At 36.8% G+C, this 14,283-nt stretch overlaps 1 protein-coding gene and 1 non-coding gene across 2 annotated transcripts in view; both read right to left on the reverse strand.

Moving 5' to 3' along the window:
• Nucleotides 1-150: 150 nt before the first annotated feature.
• On the reverse strand, nt 151-223 carry trnav-cac. The gene has a single exon. It is a non-coding gene; the product is annotated as a tRNA-Val (tRNA).
• Nucleotides 224-1,177: 954 nt separating this feature from the next.
• Nucleotides 1,178-14,283, reverse strand: part of LOC124397971 (collagen alpha-1(XXIII) chain) — a 67,620-nt gene continuing 54,514 nt past the window's right edge. The window contains exons 11-30 of the mRNA XM_046867898.1: nt 13,342-13,458; nt 10,618-10,644; nt 10,489-10,515; nt 9,281-9,334; nt 9,089-9,151; nt 8,942-8,977; nt 8,746-8,802; nt 8,590-8,634; nt 5,951-5,995; nt 5,736-5,825; nt 5,556-5,609; nt 5,331-5,396; nt 5,216-5,242; nt 5,036-5,104; nt 4,822-4,884; nt 4,703-4,729; nt 4,534-4,587; nt 4,369-4,455; nt 3,399-3,437; nt 1,178-3,310 (exon numbers count right to left, since the gene is read on the reverse strand). Coding sequence (XP_046723854.1) covers nt 3,308-3,310; nt 3,399-3,437; nt 4,369-4,455; nt 4,534-4,587; nt 4,703-4,729; nt 4,822-4,884; nt 5,036-5,104; nt 5,216-5,242; nt 5,331-5,396; nt 5,556-5,609; nt 5,736-5,825; nt 5,951-5,995; nt 8,590-8,634; nt 8,746-8,802; nt 8,942-8,977; nt 9,089-9,151; nt 9,281-9,334; nt 10,489-10,515; nt 10,618-10,644; nt 13,342-13,458 — 1,050 coding nt within the window. The 3' untranslated portion in view covers nt 1,178-3,307. The remainder of the gene's footprint in view (nt 3,311-3,398; nt 3,438-4,368; nt 4,456-4,533; nt 4,588-4,702; nt 4,730-4,821; nt 4,885-5,035; nt 5,105-5,215; nt 5,243-5,330; nt 5,397-5,555; nt 5,610-5,735; nt 5,826-5,950; nt 5,996-8,589; nt 8,635-8,745; nt 8,803-8,941; nt 8,978-9,088; nt 9,152-9,280; nt 9,335-10,488; nt 10,516-10,617; nt 10,645-13,341; nt 13,459-14,283) is intronic.

Below are 14,283 nucleotides of genomic sequence, written 5' to 3' on the forward strand. Positions count from 1 at the left end.
CTCCTGTTATTAAACGGCGGCAGATTCAAGTTAAATATTTTTTCTTTATATTACATGAAATATATTTATTTATTCATTAATGTAAAAAAAAATGCAATTGTATCGTGGGTATAAAAAGCTGAGTTACGCAAAAGAAAAAAAGCATAAATGTGTTTCCGCCCGGTTTCGAACCGGGGACCTTTCGCGTGTGAGGCGAACGTGATAACCACTACACTACGGAAACCTGACACAAGTGGACGGTATACTGGCTCATAACATAATAATAATTATATAGTAATAGAAAAATGTATATAAGCATATATAAACGGTATATATAAATATAATTGTATTATAATATTTTTTTTATATAGGGTTAGGGTACCCATAGCTTCAGGGTTTGGGGTTCAATTTTTTTTATTTTTTTTTATTTATTTTTTTATAAATCATACGTTTTCATGCATAAATCCTCTGAAAAACATTTACAATAATGTTTCTTAAATAATGTTTTATTTTACAATTAATATCACTTAAACTTAATTTAGTTTTACACCTTACTATATTGCCCCTGCACAAACTTAACAATGCACCATTATAATGTAAATAGCCTGATTAAGTCATTTTATATGATGGATATTCAGTAGTGGTACTAAAGGTACTTAATGTAACTGAAGTGATTTTACAACTAAAAAAAACCATGCATAACTTTCAAAAACAACACTTGAATCAACAAGTCTGTGGTTAGCTATAAATCATTATTGATTTCTTTTATCTGAAGAGTTCCATTTTAACTGTATAAAAAAAAATAAAAATAGGGAATACTGAACTAACATGGCTACTGTTCCACACTTCAGCACCATGTAACTCCGTCTGCACTGTGACTGTCTGGACTAATTGGACCTGACTTCACCATACAACAAAACAATGACTCGAAGCGTACATTGAAGCTCTGTAAGTGTTATTTAGAGAGCAAACAGTCAGCTGGAGTGTAATCTACCATGGATTGGTCTGCCCAGGTAACGCACCTAAATCCTATTGAACTGCTCTGGGATGAACTGGATCACAAAGTCAGAAAGAAATCCCCAGCCAGTAAAGAACCTATTTGACAAGTTTTACAAAAGACATGGCAAAGTATTTCAACTGAATGTTTGGAGAAACTAAACAACAACACTTGAATCAACAAGAAGTCTGTGGTCAGAGGTTAAAAAATAAACAGTTTAATAAAAATGTACAAATCAGCTATAAATTCATTATTAATTTATTTAGAATTTCCATGTTAATTGTACCAAAAGATAAGTAGACTGTCGGTTTTGCTGTTAAAAGGCATATAAAACAACCCCATCATACAATAATGGAATCAAATTAATTAAAGTTATACTATTCAAGCCCTTGGAGCTCTTGTGACCAAACTACACAATCAAAACATATTTGTCCAGCTAAAAAATACATCCATCAATATAAAACACAAATCAGATCAAATTGATACAAAACACAGCTGTAATATATGTAAAACAATATAACACAGCATGCTATTAACACAAGGAATCCTACTGCATGACACAAATGTACAAATGTACAGGGCCTGTCAAAAGTTTGGGAACATTGTGTCTTTTATGGTTTTTGAGACACATGCATGTGCCTAGGTAACCAAGTTAAAAGTAAAAATATGAACAAAAATTTGACAGTAAATTTATTGAAGATAGTTCTGTAGACTCTGTAGGCTCTAACAGAAGAACTGGTGTAAGATGGAGAACAGGAGAGGATGTTAGCAGAAGAGGTTACCAGACTGCCTTACTCACACAGTCAAAGAATAGATGTTGAAGCTTAATGTTTTGGGGTTGATTTGGAGCAGGGAAGGTTGGAGACTTATTCTGGAAAGTAAAAGGAATCCTGAACCAACATGGCTGCCATTCCATACTTCAACACCATGGAAATCCGTCTGGACTACGGCTCATTGTAACCAACTTCACCATACCAAAAGGCACTGAGATGAAGTGTGCATCTAAGCTCAGTAAACGGTATTTAGAGAGCAAACAGTCGTCTATAGTGTTATCTATCATGGAATGACCTGCCCAGTCACTGCAACTAAATGCTATTGAAATGCTCTGAGATGAACTGGATCGCAAGGTCAAAAAAATATCTCCAACTAGTGAAGAACACCTTTAGCAAATTTTACATGAGGAACAGAGTCAAAGTATTTCAGCTGAATGACTGGAAAAACAAACTATCCAGGTGCCAAGAGTGTAAAAATCTGTTATTCATGTTAGAAAGCATTTTTCAATGAAAATAAAGTTGAACAAATGTACATTTCTAAATTTGTTTGGTCGAATAAAATCTTCATTCATGGTAAATTACCTACAACAAAAGGAACATGCATGTATCTCTTAAAAACTTTGAAGACTAGATGTTCACACACTTTTGACAGGCACTGTATTAAAGAAATGTTGAGAGGAATACACAAAACAAATCGTTGTATTTCATAAGGACAACCGTATTAAACATGAAGGGGAATAACTATACATATTATTTACACAGAATTAAAAAAAACAGTGATTAAAAAGTTTAAATTCTTATGAGCTCAAAATCTCATTTACTTCCTGTCCTCTTGTAGTGCAAACTTTCATATTATAATGGTTTCATTTCCAGATTTTTATTTAGCTGTAAAAATAAAAAACCCAGACCGGTTTCTTTTGATATGAGTACTTCTTCATCTGGAGTTTTTTCCATGCAATAATTAAAATCCCATGCAGTTCCATTTTTGAGTTGTCACAGCGATGACTCTCTCAGGGTAGTACAGTTTTCACAATTACACACCATGAAATTCTTTGCTGCTGATAAGTTATGTACAAACTGAGTGTTTTAGCAAAACAAGGACTGCTTAAAACAGTTCAGTTCAGAATCATGTTTCATGCTGCACAGTCTGTTAGACGGATTTGGGTTTTTTGCTGGTTATGGTTGTTATATCCAAATGCTGGTGGTTTTTCTGAAGTCTAGACCAGCATCAGAGTTCTCCCTCAGACCTTAAGTCCATGTGCAATCCACAGTTGATCTCAAAGCAACCTTTTCTGCTTTAGTCCTCCAAATTAGTCGTTCATTGCTGAAAAAGCAGCAATATAGTCCACATGGAGCTTAAAGTATCTTTTGTAATCAACTCTCAGTATATTACATAGAACATACAAAAATTTAAGAAGAAAAAAGTAAAAAAAATGTTAGTTCAAATATATATATATATATATATATATATATATATATATATATATATATATATATATATATATATATATATATATATATATCCGTATTTACAGATTCCAAAGCTTCTGGTTCGTTATCACTGCAATAGAGCAAGACAACAAAGTTTAATGCAGTATTCAGGAAACAAAACACCACATTTAAAAATGTTCAAATGGTAAAACACAAACCTTATGCCAGCATCCTGCAATTGGTAGTCCATCCCGGTCCTTTAAATAAAAAAAAGGACAGTAAATGACTTATAACTATAGACCATCTTATAACTAGTTTGTATGCCCATCATTCCTTTAAAATATACTTCGAACAGGAAGGACGCTATTAAATTAAAACTATTTTTTACATTTGACCTTGGTGACTTGGTGATCAATTACAAAATCATATAAATTCTCAAAACCATATACTTTCTACAAACATTCAACCATACCCTCGCAAGAATCTTAGACAGACACACAGACAGAAAGATAATGATGACATTACCACCTATTTTAGAGACATGCAGTTAAGCGGTCAAGAATTGAAAGAGAATTCATAATTTGGATGATTTTTAGTTGTGGGTATGCATCATAGTAATTTTTTTGAATTGACATATTGTGTGCAATGTCAAGTTTAAATATGTTTTTGAATATGTTTTTTAAATGTTAATGCTGTAAAATTTCCCCAGGATCAAATAAAAGCTCTAATGTATGAATTGATTTTGTGCACCATGATATATGATATATACAACCCCAATACCAAATTGTTCCTTAATTTGTAGACACAGTCTTTCACAGATTGGTGAAGCTCTGCCCATCTTTACTTCTGAGAGACTCTGCATCTCTAAGTTACACTACACCTGTTGTGTAATTAGTTGCAAAATATTTGTTAAATTTAAATAACACTTACTTTTCCGAACTTGTGTTGCCCCGACCCAACTTTTTTGAGACGTGTTACAACCATCAAATAAAAAAAGTCTTTGTTTTTTTTTCTTTAAATTCGTACATTTCCTATTGTGAATAAAATATGCATTTTGCAAATCATTGCATCCTGTTTTTATTTATATTTTTAGTGTCCCAACTTATTTTGGAATTAGGATTGTATATAATACTACCAAATAAACATATTTATTACATTCCACAGTGCAGAATGAAGTGAATGACATACCACAGGACAAGGCTGATCCAGCCCTGGAGGCCCCTGCTCTCCTTTCTCTCCTTTTAGACCTCTTTTCCCTAATGAGCCTCTTTCACCCTGAAATAGATAATTATATAATTATACTAAATATTCACATGATATACAAAAATGTCTAAGGAGTGTCTATTTTTCAACCTTTTCTCCTCTTTCGCCTCTGTCACCCTTCTCTCCTCGGAAACCTGGGAAACCCTGTATGGAAAGAGATGAAGTCAGTAAGAGTTTATATAATGCTATATGATAATATAAGAACTATATAATATTATATGTATAAAATTCTATATAATTGTGTCCAAAGTCTACTCACATCTAATCCAGGCTCTCCTTGTTTTCCCTGTTTGAACAGAAAGCAGTGAAAATGATGTTTTCCAAATCTAATACCCAAATTATATTTAAGTTATCATGTCTTTTTCCGAAGGCACTGACCTTTTCACCTTTTGCTCCCGGAAGACCCACCAAGCCATCAGATCCAGGATAACCCTGAAGACCCTGAACATATTGAAGGAGAACAATAACAGACTTACAGTGCACACTAGATCATATACAAATATGTCCTTTTGAATGGCTACTATACTGAACAGTTATTCAGCATCCATGATGTGACAGTATAAACCACTATGGGGTGAAAATCACAGCTTACCCGTGGCCCATGTGGACCTTTCTCTCCAACGTCCCCCTTTTCTCCTTTTGTTGCCTCCCCTTGCTCTCCCTAAATTTAAAAATGCACATATGTACATATATCCTGCGATTAGTCCAAAATGAACAGAAAACTGTCGTGGTAAATGAGTTTTCTCATTTCAAACTGCTATTACAAGTGTACCTTTTGGCCAGGTATTCCATGAAGTCCCTAAGAATAAATGATGTGAAATGAGGGTGTTATTAAATTTATATATGGAGCCCTAAACAATGGTTGAATTTTTTTTTTATGTTTTTACCATGATTCCTTGAGGGCCAGGTGGTCCTGGAGGCCCTGGAGGACCTGGCAATGGAATAATCTGAGCCTAAAAAGAGATTTTTTTATTACATTATTAGAAATTTTTGCATTTATCAAGTGAATATATTAACTAAGGTGCAGGATTTCTGGTTTTATTAAAAACCAATGTAGCAAAACAACAACAACAAAGAGCTCTTTTAGAGAATGCTTATAAAGATATTCGCACCATATTGTCTTCAATTCTGGAGTCTCCTTTGTCTCCTTTCTGCCCATCAGCTCCCTGAAATGAACACATACATTTAAATCAATACTCTTCCTTGTAGATGAAAACACTTTTTTTTAAACAACGCCACATTTACTTTGAATCATTAGTCAATTTATATTATATATTTTGCCCCACACTCACCTCTGGCCCAGGCTGACCTATATCTCCTTTCTCTCCCTTTTCTCTTGACACTCCAGGTTCTCCTTTATCTCCTCTTTCTCCCTTTTCACCCTGTGAGAGGAAAAGTGGATCACCAGGTCAGAAAGTCGATTAAAAAAATCACAATGTTTAGCTTGTTTATCCATACACTACAGAAAAGACATCATACAATACATATTATATATGATTTACTTTACCTGTTTGCCTTCAGTGCCAGCAATCCCAGGAGACCCCATCTCTCCCTGTTAATACATTACATCTCACTGATTAAACAAAAACAATCCTTGTACAAATGTCATGTAAATGACTGAAGTAAATACATTGCTCCTGAGTCATGTTTGAGGCTGTGACAGTATCCTATTGTCTGAAATAATGATATATACATTGTGAGACATATGGTATACACATTGGTGCAAGCATGTCCTTAAGAATAGCTTACTTTGTTAAAACAAATTATAAAATAAAATAGAATTTATGATAGGACTTTATGTTGGTATGAAAGCTAAGCTTAATCCTTATTAAAAAGTCCATTAAAAAAGCATCCCTTTCCCATACATTTATTTATCTATTGAATTTTTTTGACTAATTAACATATTTGGACTGCTTCTAAATGTGTAATGACATCCTTAATAATAACTGAAAATAGTTTGGTACAATTTCGGTACGGTTAGGGGCAAGAAACGCAAAATATAAAATTGCTTTTATTTTATTAACACAGTTTATTATTAACATTCGTGATAATCCACATTTTAACTGTTTGCATTCTTAAAACATCTTTAAATATAATGCCTGCCTGGTTAAATAATAATAATAATGAATTAAATAAAATAAAAAATAAAATAAATCAAATTAAGGCAATACACTTTTTTTTATGGCACAAATTAAATTGATTAAATACAATTAAATTGATATGGTTCAGGGTGAAGGTTGGACTGCATCAAGGATCGGCCCTGAGCCCTTTCCTGTTTGCAGTGGTGATGGACAGGTTGACGGACAAGTTCAGACAGGAGTCTCCCTGGACTATGATGTTTGCGGATGATATTGTGATTTGTGGTGAGAGTATGGAGCAGGTTGAGAAGAGCCTGGAGAGGTGGAGATATGCGCTGGAGAGAAGGGGAATGAAAGTCAGTAGGAGGAAGACAGAGTACATGTGTGTGAATGAGAGGGAGGGCAGTGGAGTGGTGCGGTTGCAGGGAGAAGAGGTGGAAAAGGTGGAGGAGTTCAGGTATCTGGGGTCAACAGTGCAAAGTAATGGAGAGTGTGTTAGAGAAGTAAAGAAAAGAGTGCAGGCAGGGTGGAGTGGGTGGAGAAGAGTGGCAGGAGTGATTTGTGATAGAAGGGTATCTGCAAGAATGAAAGGGAAAGTTTATAGGACTGTGGTGAGACCTGCGATGATGTATGGATTAGAGACTGTGGCATTAAGTAAAAGACAGGAGGTGGAGCTGGAGGTAGCAGAGCTGAAGATGTTAAGGTTTTCGTTGGGCGTGAAGAGGATGGACAAGATTAGAAATGAGTTTATTAGAGTGACAGCGCATGTAGGATGTTTTGGTGACAAGGTGAGGGAGGCGAGATTGAGATGGTTTGGACATGTGCAAAGGAGGGACATGAATTATATTGGTAGAAGAATGCTGAGGATGGAGCCATCAGGTAGGAGGAAAAGAGGAAGGCCAAGGAGGAGGTTCATGGATGTGGTGAGGGAAGACAAGCAGGTAGTTGGTGTGAAAGAGGCAGATGTAGAGGACAGGGTGGTATGGAGACGGATGATCCGCTGTGGCGACCCATAATGGGAGCAGCCGAAAGATGAAGAAGAAGAAATACAATTAAATTGATAGAAATTTTGAATTAAATAGTTTACATTTGGTAGACCCCATTTGGTTAATGTAGATGTTTATGTAAGTGTGTGTGTGTGTGTGTGTGTGTGTGTGTGTGTGTTTTTACATTTAGTATTATATTTTCTAAAGATATGTTTTACTGTTCTACCTATTTCAAGATACTTTAAAAAAATATCTTAATTCCATCCATCCTTCATTCATTTGCTCCCTCGTAATGTAGAATTGTTCGGATTTTCTCCTTTTAAGATAAAAAACTGTAAAGAATCCATAACGCTAGCGTTAGCCGCTAACCACTTCCTGATTAATGGCTAAGGTTAGCGCTATGGATTCTTTAGCGCAGTCATGCATGCGATTCTTTAGTGTTTCTTTTTCTTCCTTGCATTGTTGTGTATGTTTTCAAGTTCAATAATAATAATAAAAAATGTGCTCAAAGTGCGAGGCGAAGACTAAACAAACTTGCGGTCCGCAGCTTAATACGTTCCTGAGGGAACTCGGATTGTAACTATGTTCTGCACAAAAAAGAGATTGCATTTGGTGCAGGTGTGTACCGAACTAAAAGCCTTGTACCGAAAAATGTCGGTACGAATACGTGTGCCGTTACACGCCTACTTTGCTTGCATGTAACCAATGTTCCGATTTACCCCACTTTTCACGTGGCAACCAGTATATAGTTGTCTAATTTTGCTTATACCAGGGACTGCTTCTGCCTGCAGTATATGACATGAGTGATATTCAGTGGGACTGAGCCATAAAGTAAGATCTGGGGGAGTGGTAGCTCAGTGCATAAGGTTCTGGGTTACTGATCAGAAGGTTGAAGGGTCCTTGAGCCCTTGAGCAAGGCCCCTAACCATCTCTGTTTCAGGTGCTCTGTTCATTGCTGACCCTGTGCTCTGACTTCAGCTTCCTAACATCGCTGGTATATTTGAAGAAATAATTTCTCTGTGTTGTAACAAGGAAAAAGCAACATTGCCTTCTATTCTCTTACTTTTTAATATTATTCTTACCTTTACTCCTTGCCCCCCTGGAGGTCCTGGTGGACCCGGTGGACCCTGTAGTGTAAAGTTTGTAATAGAAGTTAAGTCTGAAACTATCTGATGTTATGTAACAGTCCTGCAATGAATATGTCAGTAGATTTTTATAATGGACTGAAAAATACCCACCGGCAAAATATGTAACCTTTCAGACAGATCAATGTTTTCAGAGACTCCTGGAGGACCCTTCTCCCCAGCAAAGTAACCAGGATAAGGAAGGTCAAGAAATGAAGACAAGGAAGTAAATATACAGAATATAAATATTACTAATAATATTATATTATTGTTTTTCAGTTTCACCACATTCTTGTATTTGGGACATTACCTGGAGTCCTGGTGATCCAGTATCTCCTTTCTCTCCCTGTAAAGGTAAAAGTGCAGCTGAGTTTGTTAATTAATACTAATGAGCATCATGGAGTGAATACTATCTGATTTAGTTCATATGCTCGGTGATACTGTGCATTAGCTGTACCTGCATCCCTGGTGGTCCATCCATGCCTCTTTTCCCTTCAACACCTGGCTCACCTTGTTCTCCCTGCATAACAACAATGAAATGAAAAAAAGAAATGCTTTAGAAACGTCTTAAAATACAAAACACTTGCTGTAAATAGTACGGTCATTAATTGTTTTAGGAATTCATTCAAGAGAAGGTTTAACAACATACCTTTAGCCCTGGAGGACCCTGAAGTCCAGTCATTCCAGGCTCTCCAACATCACCCTGGATGAGATTGAACAACAGAGCCAGTGTCATGACATTGAAACAGACCCAAAAGCAGATTAGTAAAGAGTACCTTCAAATCCTACTTGAGTAAAAGTATAGGTACCGTACAGTAACACTTACTCCATATTTAATAAGTAAAAAATCATCTAATATTTCTTTCTTTCTTTCAGCTTCTCCCGTTAGGGGTCGCCACAGCGGATCCTCTGCATGTTTGATTTGGCACATGTTTTTAAGCTGGATGCCCTTCCTAACGCAACCCTCCCCATTTATCCGGGCTTGGGACCGGCACTAAGAGTGGCTGGGGTTGGTTCCCTGACCGGGGATCGAACCCGGCCCGCAGCGGTGAGAGCGCCGCATCCTAACCACTAGATCACCAAAATCATCTAATGTGACTTGAGTAAAAGTCTTATAGAATCTGATTTGATCAGTACTTAAGTATTGATTCATATTGAATGTAGGCGCAAAGATACACTAGTCCTCAACACCAAGACACATGTAAGTGAAAAGCCAAAAACAATTTGTGAGGTTTTATTTCCTAAAATACAAATCAAATTGTACACATTAACACTGCATTAACCATCAACACAACACCCTCTTAACATGCCAGAATAAAACAAAGATCAAACAAGTCTGTCAAAAAAGACGAAGCAGTAAATAAATCTTTCAAAAAGGCATCTTCGTGACAGTACCATGTCACAAAAAGACCATTTGTATTTAATGGACGAATAAAATTAAAGTAAATCATTTCAAATAAAGTAAAACCAAATATTTAGAGCTGACTGTGATTTGATGCAGCTCTCAGTCTCAGAAAGAGCCATGTATTTTATACAACTTAAACAATAGCTGTTTTTTAAAGTTTTAGGACTCTTTTTGGACTGGAAAAAAAAAAGTCGCTCATAGGCAGCAGATGAAGGTAGGGGAGTTTTGAGACTTATTGACATCTTCAACAGAGGTGCAAAGGTATAGTGGAGTACAAAGTACAACTATTGAATCATAAATGTATTTCAGTAGAGAGTAAAAGTTTCTAATATCTTTAGTAAAACTAGAAAGTGACCAAAAATTACGTAAGCACATTAACGAAGTACATTTACTCAAATACTTTACACCACTGCCAACATAAATAATTAAACCAATAACAATGAAGGACTTACCTTTATACCAGGTAGCCCTCTTGGACCCTTTTAAGAAGAGTAGCACAAAGATAATCAAAAGAAAATTTAATCAAAAATGTTGATGCTGTATACATAATGCACATTTGATGCAACACCTAAAATACCAACCTCGTTCCCATCTTTGCCAGGAAGACCCTGTTAGAAAGATCTAGAATTAGTAAATTAATTAAGTTAAGGTTTAAGGTGTGGTAATTAAGACTATCCACTAGATGTCTCACTTTAACAAGCACACAGAGCAAGTCTACGTACCGCACCCTGAGCCTAAGCTGTAGCAGCGTATACACTTCATGCAACTCATGACCACAGTTTAAGAACACAGATCAAAGGACCATTTAGGTCTGTGTTGAGCCGTGTGCAGAGAAAGCTGTTTGTTCTGTCTGTAAACAATTTTGAGATATTCGGGCTATAATGGGAAACTTATACATAAAAGAGAAACGTGTAAACAATAGAATCAGGCTTGAAATACATGGCTTTTTTTTTTTTTTTTTTTACAATAATCGATTCCTGCACTTGATAGAAGTAATGTCCCACAGATGAAAGCCTGTTGTAGTAAATGCATATTGCAGATCCTATTTTCTTTTACAAGGATAAATAATTTCCCTTGACACAAAGCCAGTCCCGATGATATTGCAGTCTGGTAGTTATGAATGATGGTTCTAAAAACATGTTTGAGGAAATGCAGCATTGTGAAGCCCAGGTCGTTTTTTTTTTGCTAAATCGCCAGTTTTGTGAAATAACATCAATAAATACAATGTTGTGAAACATGGAAGTGTTTAGGTGGAGCACTTGCAAAAACATGCACACGCATATCGGTTAATAAGTAATAAGTAAAACACAAGGTGTGGATGGAGACATCCAGGGACCCAACAAACTTCCCTTTTGTTTTCAATACATGTACCACAAGTAAAAAATTACATGAATTCGGTAGACAAGACCATCTATTGTTTAGGCCAATGCCTTTTGGAGACCTAGGTCTTGGATGAAAAGGACAGGTCCTTGGCATCAGGCCTGAAGTCGTTAATGAGGTGGTTTCACTCAAAAAAGGATAAACACATTTACAATTTGCATGACAAAAACAGGAAATGCCATTTGAGCATGTGAGCACAAAACATATGCTCATTATGGGGAAAGAAATAGGCAATGAGATTTAGCGAAACATAGAGGGAAAAGGGTTTGGAAGTGAAAATTGCTCAAATTTGTTTCTCTGATTGTTTTAAAGAGATAAAAGCATTTGAAATCGAGTAGATAAGTTATGAAATTATCTGCATGCTTTATGCATGTCTAGAAGCACTTGTAGAAGTCGCCGGAAAGTCTACATTGTGATGTGAACACTCAGAAAAGATTATCTAATTTACTCACAATTACCTGCTTTTTAAAATATAAAGTAAATAAGATGCAATTCTGTGAACTTAAAAAAACATTCTCCCACTGTATACCAGTCCACAACAATACAAATGCATAAAGGTGTGCAGAGCCAATTAAAGATTCGAAAGCTTTTGTCTAGAAAAGTGTTCAAAAACAATCAGATGTCAGTATTAAATTCTTGGATGATGTGGATTAAGTTCTCATTTCTAATAAATGTATTGTGTATATATGGGACACAGAAGGAAAGTGGTACCTGAAGATAAAATGCTTCAGGTTCTACCATCACCATGTCAGACTAAAGAGATTAGATTTTGAGGAAAGCAAGTGAACCACATTACCTTTGCGTTTGTGTGTCTCTGATTAAGAAAAATTTCGCCCGAGCTTGAACATTGGGTTAACTGTTGTATATGGTGTCACTTCGTGAAGAGCAACACCTGGTGAACAAAGAGGGATTCCTCCAATTGTGTCATATAAAGCATGAGCCAATCACTGTGGACAAAATGAATGCGGATGCACCATCTTCACACTCTTACAATCCGTCACGCTCCTTGAGATCTCAAAACTCCGGACTTCTTCTAGTTCCTAGAATAGCAAAGTCCACTAAAAGTGGTAGAGCATTCTCACATTCAGCTCCTAAACTTCGGAATAGTCTTCCTGACAGTGTTTGGGACTCAGACACACTCTCCCAGTTTAAGTGCAGATTAAAGACGTAGTCCTACACATAACACACCTCACATATCATAATCTTGTGCTCCGGTACATCTGATCACATGCACATTATCAACTTGTGCTTGTTAATATCATGAACAGCAGCTACGCTAATTTCGCTCCACTGCTTCTCTTTTTCTCCCCATCCTGAGGCATCCTGAGGTTGCACCAGCTCCAGCCACGTCCCACCTCATGAAGATTATGGACCTTTAAAAAAGTAGATGCCGACCCCGCAAACATCCCGAACCATCTAGAAATGTACCAGTGCCAATTGAATCCCACTTCATGTGGAGTTTGGACACTGGACCTCCTTGAGTGTTTAAAGTCTCTGGCATGGAGAAGCTGGTGTTGGATCTGTGATGATCACAAATGTTGAGCTATTTTATGAGTTGCTTAGTAGCTCCTGGTTCCATAATCTCAACTGGCTGTATAAAACTGTAGTAAGGACATTACTCATAATCACACACTCCAGTGCTCATGTTAGTTCTCACTCTCCAGTGTTCTGTATTGTTTAAAGACTATAATCACACTCTTGATATCACCCAAATGAGGATGAGGTTCCTCTTTTTGAGTCTGGTTCCTCTCAAGGTTTCTTCCTCATAACATCTAAGGAAGTTTTTCCTTGCCACAGTCGCCATGGCTGCTCATCAGGGATAAATACACCTAGTTCATCTTAACTGTTAAATTCTTTAAAGCTGCTTTGAGACAATGTCCGTTGTGAAAAGCGTATAGAAATAAAATTGACTTCACTTGACTTACCGGCTCTCCTGGGTGGCCCTGGGGTCCATCTGTACCCATGGTTCCTGGGGGCCCTCTGAGGCCAGATGGTCCAGGAGGCCCTGGGGGACCTGGAGGCCCAGCCTGACCCTGATCACCCTACAGACAGATAGATAAAGAAACAGAGAGTTTATGAAACATATAACCCATTATATCATTAAAATTTCTCAGTAATATCCTTTTGTTTCAATTTGACAACTAAATGTTACTTGGCTGTTTTTTGCCACCCACAAGCAATTCATGTGTCATATTCATTTCACTATACAATACATAATAAAGCAGAGACATTTGACAGCCGTAGCCAAGCCCCAGAAATTGACTGGTTTAAAAGGCACGTGGCAGAATGAAATGGGCCAGTTTTCCGAAGCCTTACTGCAAAACAGAGGCTGCTGGCAAACTGCACTGTCATCGAAAGAAAGAGGATTCAAGGCTTTGGTTTCATATAAAATAGTCTCATAGTTTCAGCATATTAAGTTGTCAAACTGAGAAAACACTATTTTGATTCATTTCATTAGCTGTGGTTTGAGTGGCACATTTTTCTCCGGTAATGTCCATAAACAAAGCGTTCAACCGCGCCGAGCTGTATATACCTCTCTCTCGGGTTTTGCTCACTCTAATTCAAAACAGGCATGCCTGTTAGCAGTCCAGACTTCTATAGGAGCTAATTGTGGGGTCAAGGCCAAGGACACGCATGCCATATGTCAGTAAAAGTACAAGAGGAAGCTAAGGGGAAAAAAGTGAAGATGAGAAATGATGACGATGAGAGTCGGCGGGAAATAGCTGAAACCTGCGTGATGTTTTTGCTATACCTTCAGAATGTTTGCTGACCGACTCTGACCTGTGAGGAAGCCATGAGCTTAGTGTAGAAATACCATCTGTCAGCGTGCAGAGAAAGAAAAAGAAATAGGTGTGAGAAAAAAGAAC

Source organism: Silurus meridionalis, chromosome 15 (genome assembly GCF_014805685.1).
Source record: "Silurus meridionalis isolate SWU-2019-XX chromosome 15, ASM1480568v1, whole genome shotgun sequence".
Taxonomy (NCBI): Eukaryota; Metazoa; Chordata; class Actinopteri; order Siluriformes; family Siluridae; genus Silurus; species Silurus meridionalis.